The following is a 15732-nucleotide window of genomic DNA, read 5'->3' as shown; positions in this document are numbered from 1 at the left end:
TGACAAGTCTTCTTGGCTCAACAGGGAAGATAACCCCACCATTCATGGCAAAATCTGATCGAAAGGGTATTCTTTCGATCAAGGGGTTATAGATGATGGGTATTAGTTCACTGACCACTGTGGGGTCCATATTTAAGATATCACGAGTTTATCGATGGTTCGTGGGATTGTGAGTTCCGAGTGATATATCATGAGTTGACGAGATCTCAAATGAGAACTTATGACAGCCACGAATGAGGCTATGAGTAGCCCTAGCCTATACGTTTAGGATGATCTTAGATCTTCTAGAAACCTTTGGACGGTTTTTATCATGCCAGCCGATCCAAAACCGAAAGAATCTCCCCGCGGTGACTTTCCATTACGTTAGAAGCCCTAGTTTCGAATGGTTTACGAGTGGCTAAGATGCACTCTAACAGACGCCCAAGATGGTCGGATGGATACTCACATGGGTTACCATCCTGTCATGGTATAAACAAAATTTACTTTTTGGGTAACCATCTGCACACGACTCTTTTTTTGTTCTCCCGACCATGCATACCCACGTGTGAGACAACTCGGGTTTTGATCGGAATATTCCCCCGAACAAGATGGACAGTTCGGATCATTGGAACAGGTGATGAAGGTGGCCCACCGATCACGATAGCGAATGTCGTTCATTCGAATCCCGAATCGGGTGGGAAAAATCGGAAAGGGGGGGGGAGAGAAATCTCCCTTTTATCGGGTCAACACCCGATTTGATTGGATTTCCACTCCGATGCGCTGCAAGTGCACACGTTAATGTGCACACACTTCACTTCGTGGGGTCCATAGTGATGTCTTTGATCAATACAGTCCATTCATCCGATTCATCACATTAAAATAGGGCATTCGCCCATAAATGAGGCATATTTTTACTTTAGGTGGGTCCCAAATCTTGATTTGGGTCCTATTTATGGATTCCCATCAATCCGACGGTCATATTAATTCCACTCCGACCATTAATGGTCAAAAGGTCCTACAGATCATTTGTATGTTCAAGATTGTCATAATATGCTACTATCTAAATACTAATTTTATTTACTTTATTATAAATTATTTTAATTTTATTTTATATATGCATGTATTTTTAATCGTGTTGCGGGTCCTACTCTAATCTTAATCCATTCTTATCCAAAAGGTCCTAGGGACTGCTCATGTGGAAATCAATAGTAATCTTAATGATTAGATGATCTAATGGTGATGATGAAGTGATGGATTGGTGGATTAAGGGTTGTGGGCCGTATTTTTTAGATCTAGGAATTTAATTAGGGATTCTCGTTGATCCAATAGCTAGATTGCATTCAAACCTGATCATTAATGGGGATTGACGTTAGTAGTACATTTTTAGAGTAAATTTTATGATCATTTCTATAGTTAGCTACCATACATCTCAATTGAACCGGCGATCATGAATTTGAACGACTAAATTATTTCAGACCATATTAGAAATGATCCAGGAGTCCTTTAAAGTCTCCAGATGAATCTAATAGCTACTTTTGATGATCAAACATATCACTGTATGATGTGAGGTCTTGACCGATTTCGAATCCAATGATTGATTGAAAATTTTGAGGATTGGATCTTCAGATCCAACTATAAAATTGTCCTAAAATTGCTTCTCACCAGATTTAGGTGTCATAAAGCCTATATAGTCGGGAATCTAGCTTTTGGTTTATAATTAGATAGTTAAATAGCTCGATCTATGGGTGGCATTTACTCCCAAATTGTTAGATTTAAGCTAACATAAAGTTAGACGTTTAAATATGATAGATCAATGTTTATATTATGTTAGCGTTTCATAGTAACACCCGAGTACTAAAAGTACGAGGTGTTACAAGCCGAGGTGGTCCCTTTAACCTTGGATGATCGTTTTGGCACATCGGTCGCATAATTGCGAGCCTCGAATGTCTTGTCATGTTGTGTTCGGCCGCCTAGTAGTCATAACGGAAGGTTGATATCGCCCTAGCCTCAGCTATCGCAATGCACTATCGTGGTTACTTAGACTTAGATCAACCTTCTATTGTGATCGATCTGCTTTTTCGTAGATTTGTTGTGGCCACATTGGCGTCAAGGTTAGGTGGAAATGGATTAGTATTGATCCACATTGCATCTTTACCTTTTCAGGGAACTTCAATAATCCCTGATCGATGTTATCTTGAACGATGTTCTTGAATACAACACATTTGTTAGTCAAATGGGAATGAGTTCCATGCTATTTATCGTATTCGATCTTTTTTAATTTATCAGTTGAGGGTATCTTGTGATCACTATGAATTTTGATAAACTTCTCAGCTAACATAATCTCAAATATCTCATCGGCCCGAGTAATATCAAAAGTATATACTTTTTGAGACTTTTGTGTGGCTTATGCAGTTGATTCTGCCTTACCAATGCTGAACATATGAGTGGCTTCTTTGCCATTACTTTGGCAATCGTGACTTCCTAGTTAAGGTCATAATAATATGTCTCGTTTGACGAGTTCTTTTGCCTAGCCCCTTCCTAAAGAAGTTCTTCATATATGGAGATCTTCTTAGTCAGGTCATATAGGTCCATGAACTCCATCTCGATAAATTTCTTTCGGAGTTTGTATTCTAGGCTATTTTATCCGAGTTGCACAAATTCGAGCTTGGTCATGACAACCTTACACCGGCTCTTCGCTCTCTTGAAACAGGTAATGTAACTCTTACAAGATTCCCCTAACACTTGTTGGAAACATGCAAAATCAGCTATGGTCATCTCTCTGTCCTTAGAAAAGAACTGAGTATGAAAATTTTCTTCCATCTCGTGCCAGGTATGGATTAAGTTTGGTAACAAATTTGAGTATCATGTAAGAGTCGTTGCTACCAATGAATGATTGAATAATTGCAGCTTATGATGGTCGTTATTAGCTAGTTCACCACATTGCATAGTAAATTGACCAACGTGTTCGACGTTCGATAAACCAAGATCGCTTAAAAATAGGGCAAAATCCGATCGATAGTTTCTTGGTAACGGGTGCTTCGGTCAATCCATTTGGGATATGGCTTATGATAAACCGGGAGAGTATTGCGGCCAAGGACTTAACCTGCTACCTCTTGGACCATCTGCATGATTTGGCTGTAATCTACTTTCTAAGGTTTAACCATTGCCGGTGGGTCAAGACCTACCCGGTTTTGTCCCTCATGGAATAATGAATTCCTAGGAAACCGCTGAAAAGGATGTCCTCTCGACATACCTTGATTCCGAATATCAGGAACAAAATTCATGGGATCTCGCTCTGGTCGCCTAAATTCGGTGGGTAGTGAAACATTCCATACTTACTGGATTGGAATCAAAAGTAGATTCCGCTGCAGGGGAGGCATATATGGCAGCTGAGCCACATTACTGATAGAACTTCCTTTGGCATTATACCGCGTTATCGTAGGTGTTCTTTTGGTAATGATGGCCATCAACCAATGCATGGCCTTGGTCTGGTTAGCCATGTGTTAACGTTCTCAGTTTGAATATGGAATGACTCGGCTTGAGTGTAGACCAACTCTGCCTGAGCTCTCCCATATTCCTAAACATGTTGGATACTCAATTGCACATTTCAAAGTGTGATCGTTATATCCTCAGGAGAAATGGTTCGATGTCCCTTCTTTATTTTTGGGATTGAGTGTCAGGCTACTATTTAAATTTAATGACTCAGGGGCTGCTTGAACTGGCACATCCTCGGTTGGAGGTAGTGCGGTTGGTGTTGATGGTTTGGCTCCAGAAATTTGATTGCTCATTCTATTTATATTTCTAATTTGGCAATGTCGCGGTGATAAGTAAGCTAGAGATAGGGTCCCATTAGGCGAACCAAAAATTATTGGTCTTTGATTTTCAAATTCGGTCACGTGATAAGTGTGGGCATGCTAGAATTGAATGTGCAGCTTAATTCAAACCGAACAACTATAAGCCTAAGCACTAAAAAAGGTAGAGACGTAGTATGTGACCAAAATCGAATAACATCAATCGCCTATTCAGCCACTCACACAATGCTTTAAATGATGATTTGGCAATAGTCAGAGGGTAAGGTTTGTTATCTGAAAATAAGTTATATCTTTATCTTCCGTACGAAAAGACTTTTTGATATAGATAAAAGAACAACAAAAATAAAATTCTTATAGTCGGTCGTAGAGAATAGCTGCAAAACACATTTTTAGATGGAGAATTCCACTTGATACTTAAACTGAATCCAATGTATGAGCGTACACTCGAATTATAGCTAAAGTTTAATAGCTGCTTGATTACTGTTACGAATTATACTAATTAATTAGTAATGCTAAAGAGCATAAGATAATTGAAAGATAAATTTAATTTGATTTATTTAGTTGGTATGAGATGATTTCTTCTATAAATTTTCTTACTATTTATAATTTTAAATTGATCGGTTGTTATAACTATTTTGGCGCTACTTGATTTTTTTACTTCTAAATCTGCCCCGTGTCTTGTATCCGTTTCATCATGATCTCTCTTCACCCCAATTCCTACCAGTGGATGACATGGCATCGCCCAGTAAACACCGACTATATGATTGCATAATCCCCTCGGTATTTATCCAGGATGTTGCATATATCGGAAGATCTTAAGTACATCGTTCAAATCCCTCCTAATTACACGCAGCCTATTCCAACAGGCTCTCACAGGAATTAGCAACGACAGGGATCATCAGACCCCCACCTAGCTCCACGCAGCAGAAACTTCCTGCGTTGGGGTGCAGTCAATGGTGGACGGTGGACGTCCTAGGCCGGTGATCATTGGATTCCTCTTTCGTGAATTATCTGATACTCTGGCTGCGTACGGTGTTTGATGCGCACGCACTTGGGAATGTTACATATGGTATATGTCAATTCAAATTGAACCAAGCAAGCTGTCCAAAACTCTGGTTTTTTGGAAAATCCCAACCTCTGATTCGTGGACACTCGTTTTAATCACAGGACATATATCATTTTCATTTCTAACCGTCAAATAAATACCCACCATTCCAATAGAATCAAATAAGCGTAGCTTTTGGTTCCCAATACATTTAAACAGGTACCATACTTTTGGACGGTTTAATTTGAACTACTTGCATTCTTCGTATACAGTTTCCAAGGCCAGCGTATCATCCATCCCACACTGCCAGAGTATCAAAGCTACTTCTTTTCCTTTTTAGTGTCATCGTACCTCGCAGCACTACTGACTTCCTGACTAAGTAATATCGTCGAACCTGGGTAGTGAGGTAATAAGCCAAGGCCGCGTTTGGCTCCTCCCAATCTCAATAATTCGTGATTTTGGATTTTCTAATCTTAGTCGAATTTCCGAAAATCGGAAAGAAAGAAAGAGGTCTTCCGCACCTCACGCGATTTTTGGAAATTCTAGTGAGAGTAGAAGCATTTTTTTTTTCCTTCTCGCGGGGCGTGCCAAACGCGCCCAAAGTCGCTTCTTTTCTCTACTCACTCCCTCTTTCTCGCTCTCCATGATAGCTGAAGTAGATTTCTTTCTTTTCTTTCTCTTTTACTTGTTCTCTTTCGGAATATGATTTGATATTTTGGGGAATTTATAAATCCAGAAAAGCAATGAATTACATCTCAAACGCTTTCTCAATTCTCAATTTGGATGCCGAAGATGATAAAGAACAGACGGCTGCTGCTGCTGACGCCACCGTCGATGGAACAGATGCTACTGTATCAGGTTTTCTTTTTTTTTTTTTTTCTTTTGGTGTCGGTAAAGATCGTGAATCTTGATTTCTAGTCTTTCGTAGCCTACAAAAACGATTCGACTTCCATTGAGGAACGATCACATACGACTAGATTGTGTCATCTGGGCCGTGATGTGGGCCCTACCTTGAAGATCATCATGCATGTGTAACCAGTTTTCGATCCGATCATCCGGTGCTTGTCTCACGTATGCATTGAATCAGGCAGTTGGCGGGTCTGATTTGAACCGTCCATTGCTTTTGTACAGTCGGCACTTCTTATGATTGGGCCAATTTTCGAGCTTGGTGATCTTCATGGTGGTGGGCCGCCTTTTTGAACGAATCTGATGTCACACACACTTGACACTTATGAAGGTCTATGTTTTTATTCCCTCATTGTTATTTAGATAATATTATCCGTAAATAGTAGAAATTGGAGCTGAAGAACTGTTTTCTTCATTTAGATAAGGGTAAGAAGAAAGGCAAAGGGTCTGGGAAGAAGAGGCTAGTCAAAATTGAAAACAATGACACACAAAGCCCGCCTTCAGAAGAGTTCAAGCTTCCTCTCGTGTGGATTGATCTGGAAATGACAGGTGAGGATTTGTTTTGGCGTTTTGATTGATGCTGTTTGGTGTAAACATTAAGGTCACGTTTGGATGCCCCACCCAAGTGAATTGAATTGAGAAGGATCAGTTTAATCAAAGAGTAAATGACAAAAATCTCTACTTATGAGGGAGCAGCTCTCGAATTGCAGCTGTGTATCTTTCAAAGTCCAACTTGAAAGAAACATAATTGCAATTGGGAGCCCAGATGAGGAAGAAATTCCATTTGGTTGTTCAACCTTATAAGGCCGATAATGCTTGTTTTTACATATTTTAATTTACTATTGTGTAACATGATGCGCGTAGGTTTGGATGTTGATGAAGACAGAATATTGGAGATTGCTTGTATAATTACCGATGGTAATTTAACCAAATTGGTAGAGGTGAATCTTATTCCATTCCTCATTGAACTTTGTGCTTTGCATCCGACTTTTGTCTTCTGTTTCCTTTTTTATTATTATTGTAAGTCGTGATTTCTTTGCAGATTTCTGGTACCCATCATTTGTGGTATTTGGTTTTTCTAATGTTTATTGTTGGGAGGGGTATTTGCTCTTCTTGTTTGGCAGAAATTGGATGAATCCCAAATGTATAATTGCGCAGGGCTAACAGAAAAGTCATTTCTTTCTTTCTTTTTTTGAATGCCAGCAAATGATTTATTAAATAAAAATAAATAAATAAACACAAGCACCTACAACCACAAAAAATTGAACCTCAAGGCCAACCTAGGATCCTGTTTTCTTGCCTTTTGAAAAACCATCTCATGCATTTTTAATGCTGTCAGAAAATGTTCTCTTATTGTGCACACAATGAAGAAAATCGTAGAGCCCTTCTCCTTTTAGCCATTGGAACCCTGGAATAAAGGATTTTTAAGGGCCTGTTTGGACGCACCCTTGGAGGGGGAGTTGGATGCTCAAACATTTTTTGAGCCAAGCCCCTTTTTGTGTTGTGCGTTTGGATGCACTTTGCCAAACCCTACTTGATTCCCCAGTTGTCAAATATGCACTAAAAAGCCCACTCGCCAAAAATCAATTGGATTGGATTTTGGAAAATTGATTCACAAAGTCGATATGCACTTGCTTTTGTGGGAAAACCCCTTTTGCGGAAGTTGCGTCCAAAAGGGCCCTAAATTAAGTATTTCTAAAGATGTATAGTTGTATCATGACCATATTGATCACTTCTCATCAATTCTCTAGAATTTCTATGTACTCAAGGGACTCAGCAAATTACGACATGGAGGCCATCTCTCTTGGATTCAAACCAAACACATAGGATTTCAGTTGCTTTATTACTATTAACTCATGTTCATGTAGATGGAAATAGTGTTTGATGGTGCTTCAACCACCCAAGATGAGAGTTCAACATTAAAGCCTGTCTATGAGTTCAACCTCCAATAAACATCCTCAACCTCTAAAGGTCAAAATGTTGCAAAAGTTAGAATAGAAATAAAAGTCTAAATAAATGTGATGTAAAACAACCCCTTGCAATGGGGCATGTTGATCTTTTTAGACCAAGTTTTGTTTTCGTAGTAACCCTCCAGGGCTTGTTTGGACGTAACTTCCATAAAAGGGGTTTTCTCGCAAAAGTAAGTTCCATGGTATTTAAACAGTTACGTTATGGCCGTAACTGCCATTACTTAAAGGTAATGGTGGTGACCATTATGCCATATGGGTTCGTAACACCCAATATGAAAAAAAAGATTGACAAGGGGCCTATAACAGTTATAACGGTCATTATGGCCTTGTAATGGACCGATACAGGGCCAATACATTTTTTTTTCCTTTAAAAATATCTTTGATCATTAGAGGGCCGTTACAACCGTTACGGTTCATATTGTAATGGCCATAATCTGGCTGTTCGGCCACCATTACTGTCCTTGAATACCTTAGCAAAGTGCATATCGACTTCGGTTGATTTTACGAAAACCAATCTGATTGGTTTTCAGTGAGTGGGCTTTTAGCGCATTTTTTTATCAGAGGGGATCAACCAAGGTTTGGTAAAGTGCATCCAAACACACAACATGAAAATGGATTTGGCTCAAAACACATTTATATGTCAAACGCCCATTTTAAGGGTGTGTCCAAATGAGCCCTTAGGAATCGGGAGTTGTCAGATAGTATGTGTGAAAGGGTTTTCTCTCTCCAATGTTTTTCTTGAGCTCTCCTCTAGTGCTCTTTGGTAGTCCAATGAGGGTATATTTGGTGATATCATCAGGTGATAACTTCATTTTGTGGTTTTTTCTAGCAGTGAGAAAGGGAAGACTGTTAGTGGCTTTTGCCAATCTTTGAGCCATAACTCTATATTTCCCCAAAAACTTGTAATCTCTACCAAAATAGCAGGTCCTTGCTTGTTGGATTTGAAGCCCATATGCTGTCATCACTCTTTGATGAACTTCCAAACCATGCATGAGGAGATTTCTTCAATCTATATGAACCAACTTCTTTATCCTACACACCTTATTAGATGACTTGCCTATCAACAAAACCAGGCTGATGATCCATGTACAGTTCGTCATGCAAAAATACATTTTTAACATCAAGTTGGGAGAGAGGCCAAAACACGTTTCCTGCCATAGATATGATAACTTGAAAATTGAGCTTAACAATAGGAGAAAAGCTCTCAAAATAATCAATACGAACTACCAAGAGTTTGACTGTACTCCTTTGCAATCCATCTGATGTTTAAATGTTCAACAATTCCATTAGGTTGATAATTGACAATGTAGACCCATCTACAACTACCAGTACTCTTTACAGCTGGCAAATAACTTAACTCCGAACTGTTATTTGCATGAAGAGCCACTATTTCCTTCCCATGGCTCTTTTCTGCCCAGAATGAGATGGAGTTTCATGATAGAACTTAGTAGTGGAAAGGGAATAAAAAACAAATTTTTGAAAGGAGGGTTGGCTGGTTGAATTAGATAGAGAAGATGCAAAGGAAATTCTTATGGAGCAACAGGCAAGACAACAAAATTCTCCTAGTAGTGTGTGATGATGTCCATAAACCAATTAAAGAGGATGGGCTTGTGATTTGGCAAGTTAGGTATCTCAATGAGGTTCTTTGGCTGGTGTTTGGGGATACGCCACTTCTGAGGGACATTCTTACAGCTAAGGGATGTGAAGCCCATTAGCAGCAGGAAAGGATCTGCTATATGGGGTGCTATCTCATCGCCGTGCCTCAGTTAAAACAAGTACATCAAGTGTAGGGTCAGGGGCGGACAGCATAATATTTTGGGAAGATATCTGGGGTAACGGCTGTTACAGCGCGTATCTTAACGGTAATTACGGTGGCTGTTACGCAAGTTCCACAATAGACCACTTGCAGAGGAATTCGAGACCATTTATGCAATAGCCACAAAGAAAGGGGAGGTGGTAGCCAAGTTTATAGAGAAAGGTGTAAATGGTAATGCCTGGACCTCGTCTTTTAGGAGGACTGAGATTGTCAACTTACCAGAATGCTGGCTTTACTAGAAGTTACCTACATTCATCCGGCAATGAAAGATAAAAGGTGCTGGACTAGCAATCAAATGGGAGGTTCTCCAAGGCTTCATTTGCGAAGGAGAGCAGAGAGACAATGAGTGAGAACCTTCCACGGCGATAACGGTGTGGAAAGGAGAAGCTCCCCTAAAAGTAAAAATCTTCCACTGGTTGGCTTGTCGCAACAGAGTTCTAATGGTGGATAACTTAAAGAGGAGAGGATTCCATATTCCAATTGGATGTATTATGTATTGTTTGGTTTGAGGAAAGCATGGCTTATTTCTTCATTCACTGTTTGGTGGCAACCGGAATTTGGGAAAGGTTCCAAAGATATTTGGGGTGCAGCAGGTGCCAGCCAGATCAGTTGGAGATCTGCTGGTTAGAGGATATCAATGTGGAAGCAGGCAGGAAAGATAGTGGAAAACGACAACAAAAGCAGTTATGTGGGGAATATGGTTGGAATGAAATTCATGCTTTTTCGAAGGAAAGGCTAAATCTTTCACTCCTTTTCTAGTTCTATGCTGGCTTGAGCTTGCGAGTGAAGTAATAAGTAATAAGAAGTCACTATTTGGCTCGCAATTTGCGAGGAGTTGCTATAATTGGGATGGGCTGATCAGTCTTGTTAGGACCCATTGAGGGCTGCTATTTTATTGCAAACTCCGCCGGAGAATGTTTTTAAACTCAATTTTAATGGTAGTTCCATAGGCAACCCCCAGCCAGCTGGAATCAGAGGCCTTGTTAGCAATCATGGGGGTGATATGCTGCTGTCACACTCCAGTCCAGCAGGGCTTCAAATGTCCACTTTTGCCAAAGCTGCAGTTATCACATGTGGTCTTAGACTATCATTGACTTGATTGTGCATTGTTGGAATTATTTTGCTTCTTCAATAGCTTAAGAGCAGTTGTCATGTCTCATGAGTGAGAGTAACCAAGTCACCATTAGAACTTTGTTGCTCCTGAGAAAGATAGGCAGTGCAGATCAAACATCATCATTATCTCTAGAGAAGTATGCCTGGTTGGGCTACACATGTTTACTGTGTATATTGCAGCAAATTGGGGTACACGTGTTTACTGCGCATAGTGCAGCAAATCTCAGTTTATGATATTGAAACTAATACGAACACTCTTAGAGTGAAAGGTTGCTACCATTACCTCTCACTGACTCACGACACCACCATGACTACTATGACGTGCCATTGTAATGTAGGGGCATTTTCACACTGGGCTCAAGTGGGGTGGCCTGTGGGATGCAGGGACACTCGGGTTGGGTGACCCAAGGAACCTATGTGATCTGGGGCCCGTGTGAGGCAGAACTCATGGATTTGGGGCCCACGAGGAGGGTTCAGCCGAGGACCTAACCATTGTTGTCAAATGCGATCGCATATGTGCATATGCGTGGATTGAATTGCATATGCCATCGATCCTGGCAAGTATGCCATGGCATACTTTTATATGCGACCAATATGGGATCGCATATGCGAGTATGCAATCGCATACTGCATATGTGATCGCATATTTCCCAATAGCCAAAGTGGAAGCAATTTTTACTTTTTTAATTTTTAATTTTTAAATTTTCACTTTGGAGAACTTTTGCCTATAAATAGGGACTCCATTTTCACTATTCTTTACTCTAAAGCTCTAAATCTCTTACTCTAATCTCTCTACAATTATTTGAAGTATTTTTATTTTTTGTATTTTATAAGTTGTGCTTACTTTTTGTAAATTAAGTCGTAAGTTATAACTTGTAAGTTGTTTCAAGTTATCCATTTATCAGTAAAATTTCTTTGTTCGAAGTTTTTAATAATTATTTCTCTTTTAATATAGCTTGTTGATTGTTTTGTTAAAATTTATATAATATAATATAAGTAATTAAATATATAACTTAATGAAACACTCAAACTATAATGAAATAAGTAAAATAACCCAATCCAATCATGTGTACTAATTAGGCAAGTTTGTCCCTTTTTTTTTTTTAAAAAAAAGAAAATTTTCAAATTTTTATTATTAATAAAAAAATATGCCATGGCATATGCAATTGTGCGATTGCATATGCGAACAACATATGTTGATCACATGCAACTGCATATGCGATTTGACAACATTGGACCTAACCCATGGATTTGGGCCCTGAGCTATGAGATAAATGGATTAATTCGCCATGCTCTATCAGTTCGAGCTTTTAGATAAAGTGGTTAATTGTCCTACATCAAATTGGTATCAGAGCAAGTGGTTAATTCGCCACGCTCTATCAGTTCGAGCTTTTAGAGCAAGTGGTTAATTGTCCTGCATCAAATTGGTATCAGAGCGGGAGGTCTCGTGTTCGAGACTCCTCTCCGGGGGTGATTAATGTAGGGGCATTTTCACAACGGGCTCGAGTGGGGTGGCCAGTGGGATGCGAGGGCACACTCGAGGTGGGTGGCCCGCGAAACCCATGTGATTTGGGGCCCATGTGAGGCGGGTGGCTTGTGTGAGGTGGAACCCATGGATTTGGAGCCCACAAGGAGGATTCGGCCGAGGACCGTACCCATGGATTGGGGCCTGGGCTATGAGATAAAGGAATTAATTTGCCATGCTCTATCAGTTTGAGCTTTTAGAGCAAGTGATTAATTATCTTGCATCACCCTGACATGGGGCTACTACCACTACCGTCATGGCCACCATGAATGCTATCACTTCATTCGGTGGAGGTAGTAAGAGCTGGCCTCTCCACCCCACTAATAATGGTAATTGTCCCTAGTGACGCCCTCTGAATTCAGCTGCACACTATATTTTAAGATGAAACTTTTCAACTTCCAAAAATCCCAGCTCTAAATGGTATGTGCTTGGTTTTAAGGCCAGATAAAACTTGGCAACCCGACATTCTTCACGTGGCTGCTGCTGTCTCTGAATCAATTTTCATGGGCTGCTACACATTTAACTCCTCCCACAGGACTCTCATGTTAGTATAACATTCTCCAGGACTCTCATCACCCTCTTGAAATGCAAGTCTTTGGTAAGCATGTGAGATATTCTTATTTGAAGACACATCTCGTGCACAAATCTCCTTTGCAGTGTCTACAAACAACATTTTAGCACTGAGGGTTCCTTGCTGTTCTACAACTAGGTGATAATCTGTTCATTCTGAATCCACTTGTCATAATTACTAGTTCTTAGGTTTATTTGCAGTTAATGCTTTAGTTTCAGTTACGAAAACTTGCACAGATTTAGATAATTGAAGATAGTTAGATCCATTTAATTTGACAGAAGTGGGCTCCAAGAAGATCTGATAGATTGAGTGCCATAACCCTACTGCCAACTTTTCCATCCATACCAAAACGATAAGCTAATTTGATATGGAAAACATGCAACTTATGTTGAAAACAGGTTGACAGAAACACCTATTGAAGCAGGCTATCAATGTGCTGCAAGAAACACATCCAATTGAAGTGGGCTGTCAATTGGTTGCTGAAAACACCTTCGGAATCACCTCCAATCGAAAAATGGCCATCAACGGATTGCCAACAATACCTCTGATAGAAAACGGCCTGTTAATAGGTTGCTAGAGAAGGACCTCTAATAAGAAACATGCTGTCAATGGGTTGCCAGAAACACCTCCATTCGAAAACAGCTGTGGGCTTTACCAGAAACACCTCCAATAAAAAAGCAGCTGCCAATGGGCTACTAGGAACACCTCTAGAACACCTTCAATCATTGGGCCATCACACTGTAGCCATACAATACATGGCACCAATGTTTTCCTTATCATCGTTGATGGATATATCACACACCCTTGGTACATGAAAACATATTGGTTATTGCATGGGATATGTTGGATGTATCACGTTAGGTATCACTGTTTTTGGAAAACATGGGAAACATTGGGAAATTGGTTGAATTTTTCAGAAACTTCAGGGATTGTTAAAAATACATCAATACACACTTACAATTTTTATTTTTATTTTTAAATATCATAAAAAACAAGTGCACATAATAGGTTTCTTTTGTATATGTTCCTAATCTATGTGCTGTTTAACTGAATTGAAGCAAGTATATTCAAAGTCAATTCATATATCATTTATAAATGTAAGAAGACATGCATGAAAACACAAGAAATACATTCAAAAGCAAAAGAAGTATGTGATGATGATTTCATCAAGCACTTCTAAACAACAATATTGAAAAAATATATGAAAAGGTATTATTTTTAATATTTTTAATTATTTTTCGATTAATAAATTTTATTTTTTATTTTCCAAAAATCCCCAAATCAACAATAATTTGTAGATCAAGTTACAAACATGTTTACAAACTCAAATTGCAACCGATTTGAGAAAATTTCAAAATTTTTCCCAAAATTTCCAAAATCGGCCCATATTCCTCCAAATCCCAAATTTGAGTGTATGTGATGGTGATTTTATCAAATGCTCCTAAACACTCTAAAATGGGGCCAATTGACTGTTGATCGAAGTGGAATTTCTAAAATAAATAAATTTTAATTATTATTTTTTTTAATTAAAAAATTATATTTTTTTTCCTAAAAAAGTTCCAAATAACCAAGAATTTGTAGATTCCGTTGCATGTTTGATTTTATGTTTGGACACTAACATTGCATCTGATTTAGGAAAAAATAGAAAATTTTCGATTTTATCCCAGTTTCCCTCAAATCTGCCCATCTCTCCCAAATATCGAAATCGAAGCTCCATATCCGTGATTTTTCTTGCAAGACACGAGGAATCATGGATTCTAATTATTTCTAATTGATTTCACTTGATTTACAAAAATAAAAAATAAAAATTGATCGAAAATAGAAAATACTCATTGGTTAAGAAATGACCCAATCTTGATTGCTACTCGAAAATTGAGTTTTTCTTCGAAGGGATTTGAAAGGAGAGGTGGAAATCCACAATAGAATAATTTAGTAGTGGAGGGGAACAAAGAAAAGCCATTTTTTTTTTTCTTAAGTTAGTTCACGACTTCCCACGGCATCACATGATATCAGAAATTTTTTATAAAGGCCATGGTATGATATATTGTGATATGGATGATATCATGTGATATTATGTGACATCAAGGGATATTTTTGACGATATCAAAAATTCTATAGAATAAACTGTGGTACTAAAAAAACAGCCATTGTGAAACATTTTAGATGAGCCTAATTTAATTCTTCTTTACTTTGCGATGCAAGGAATACTCCTACTTCAAGCATTGTCTCCTTGTCCATTCCTATGGTACTCCCACCTTAGAGAAATTCTTATTGGAAATGGATGTGGGTATGTGCATGCACCCATACCAACGTGGAGGAATGTGTGATATAATTGGTGGGAGTGTGCCCTACCCAGTGTTCGAAATATCGGTATCGCACAATGTATCGCACCCTTGGGATACAGATACGTATCGGTTATCGCACGGGATATATCGTTTGTATCGCATAGTTTATCGCACTTTTTGGGAAACATGGGGAAACATTGGGAAAATGGTTGAATTTTTTAATGAAACTTTAGGGATTGTTAAAAAGGCCCTTAATACACACTTTTAAATCATAAAGTTTCAAAAAAGAAGTGTACATAATAGATTTCCTTTGTATAGGGTCCTAAGCTATGCGCTGTCCGATTGAACTAAGACAACTATATTTAGTATCAACCCCGTCCATCCGTTTTTCCATATCATTTCAGGACATTATCCAAAAAATAAAACAGATCCAATAATTAGGTAGACCATACCATAGGAAACAATGGTGATTGACCATTAGTGGGCCACAAAAGTTTTGGATCAAGCTAATAATAGTTTTTTCTCTTCATTCAAACCATAAATTTATCTGGTAAAATGGATGGACGGAGTGGATAAAATACATGAATTATAGTGGGCCCACAAAGTTTACAAAGTACACTACTCACTAGGGGATCCACTTCCCACCACACTGGGGGTGGGGCGCTGATCGTACGCAGATTTCCTACCAAGTTCCTTCGCTCAAAACCTAG

At 38.9% G+C, this 15732-nt stretch overlaps 1 protein-coding gene across 3 annotated transcripts in view; it reads left to right on the top strand.

Annotated features, from left to right (window-relative positions):
* The first annotated feature begins 5096 nt into the window (after positions 1-5096).
* Positions 5097-15732, top strand: part of LOC131243099 (oligoribonuclease) — a 35050-nt gene continuing 24414 nt past the window's right edge. Inside the window, exons 1-4 of one of the 3 annotated variants that reach the window (XM_058242198.1) lie at positions 5097-5242; positions 5573-5694; positions 6163-6291; positions 6607-6683. In XM_058242198.1, the coding sequence (XP_058098181.1) occupies positions 5580-5694; positions 6163-6291; positions 6607-6683 (321 nt within the window). In that variant the 5' untranslated portion in view covers positions 5097-5242; positions 5573-5579. The other 2 variants (XM_058242199.1, XM_058242197.1) reach the window with 2 other exon arrangements.

The sequence above is a fragment of the Magnolia sinica genome, chromosome 4 (assembly GCF_029962835.1).
Source record: "Magnolia sinica isolate HGM2019 chromosome 4, MsV1, whole genome shotgun sequence".
In the NCBI taxonomy this organism is placed as follows: Eukaryota; Viridiplantae; Streptophyta; class Magnoliopsida; order Magnoliales; family Magnoliaceae; genus Magnolia; species Magnolia sinica.
This window is presented reverse-complemented; position numbering and strand designations above follow the sequence as displayed.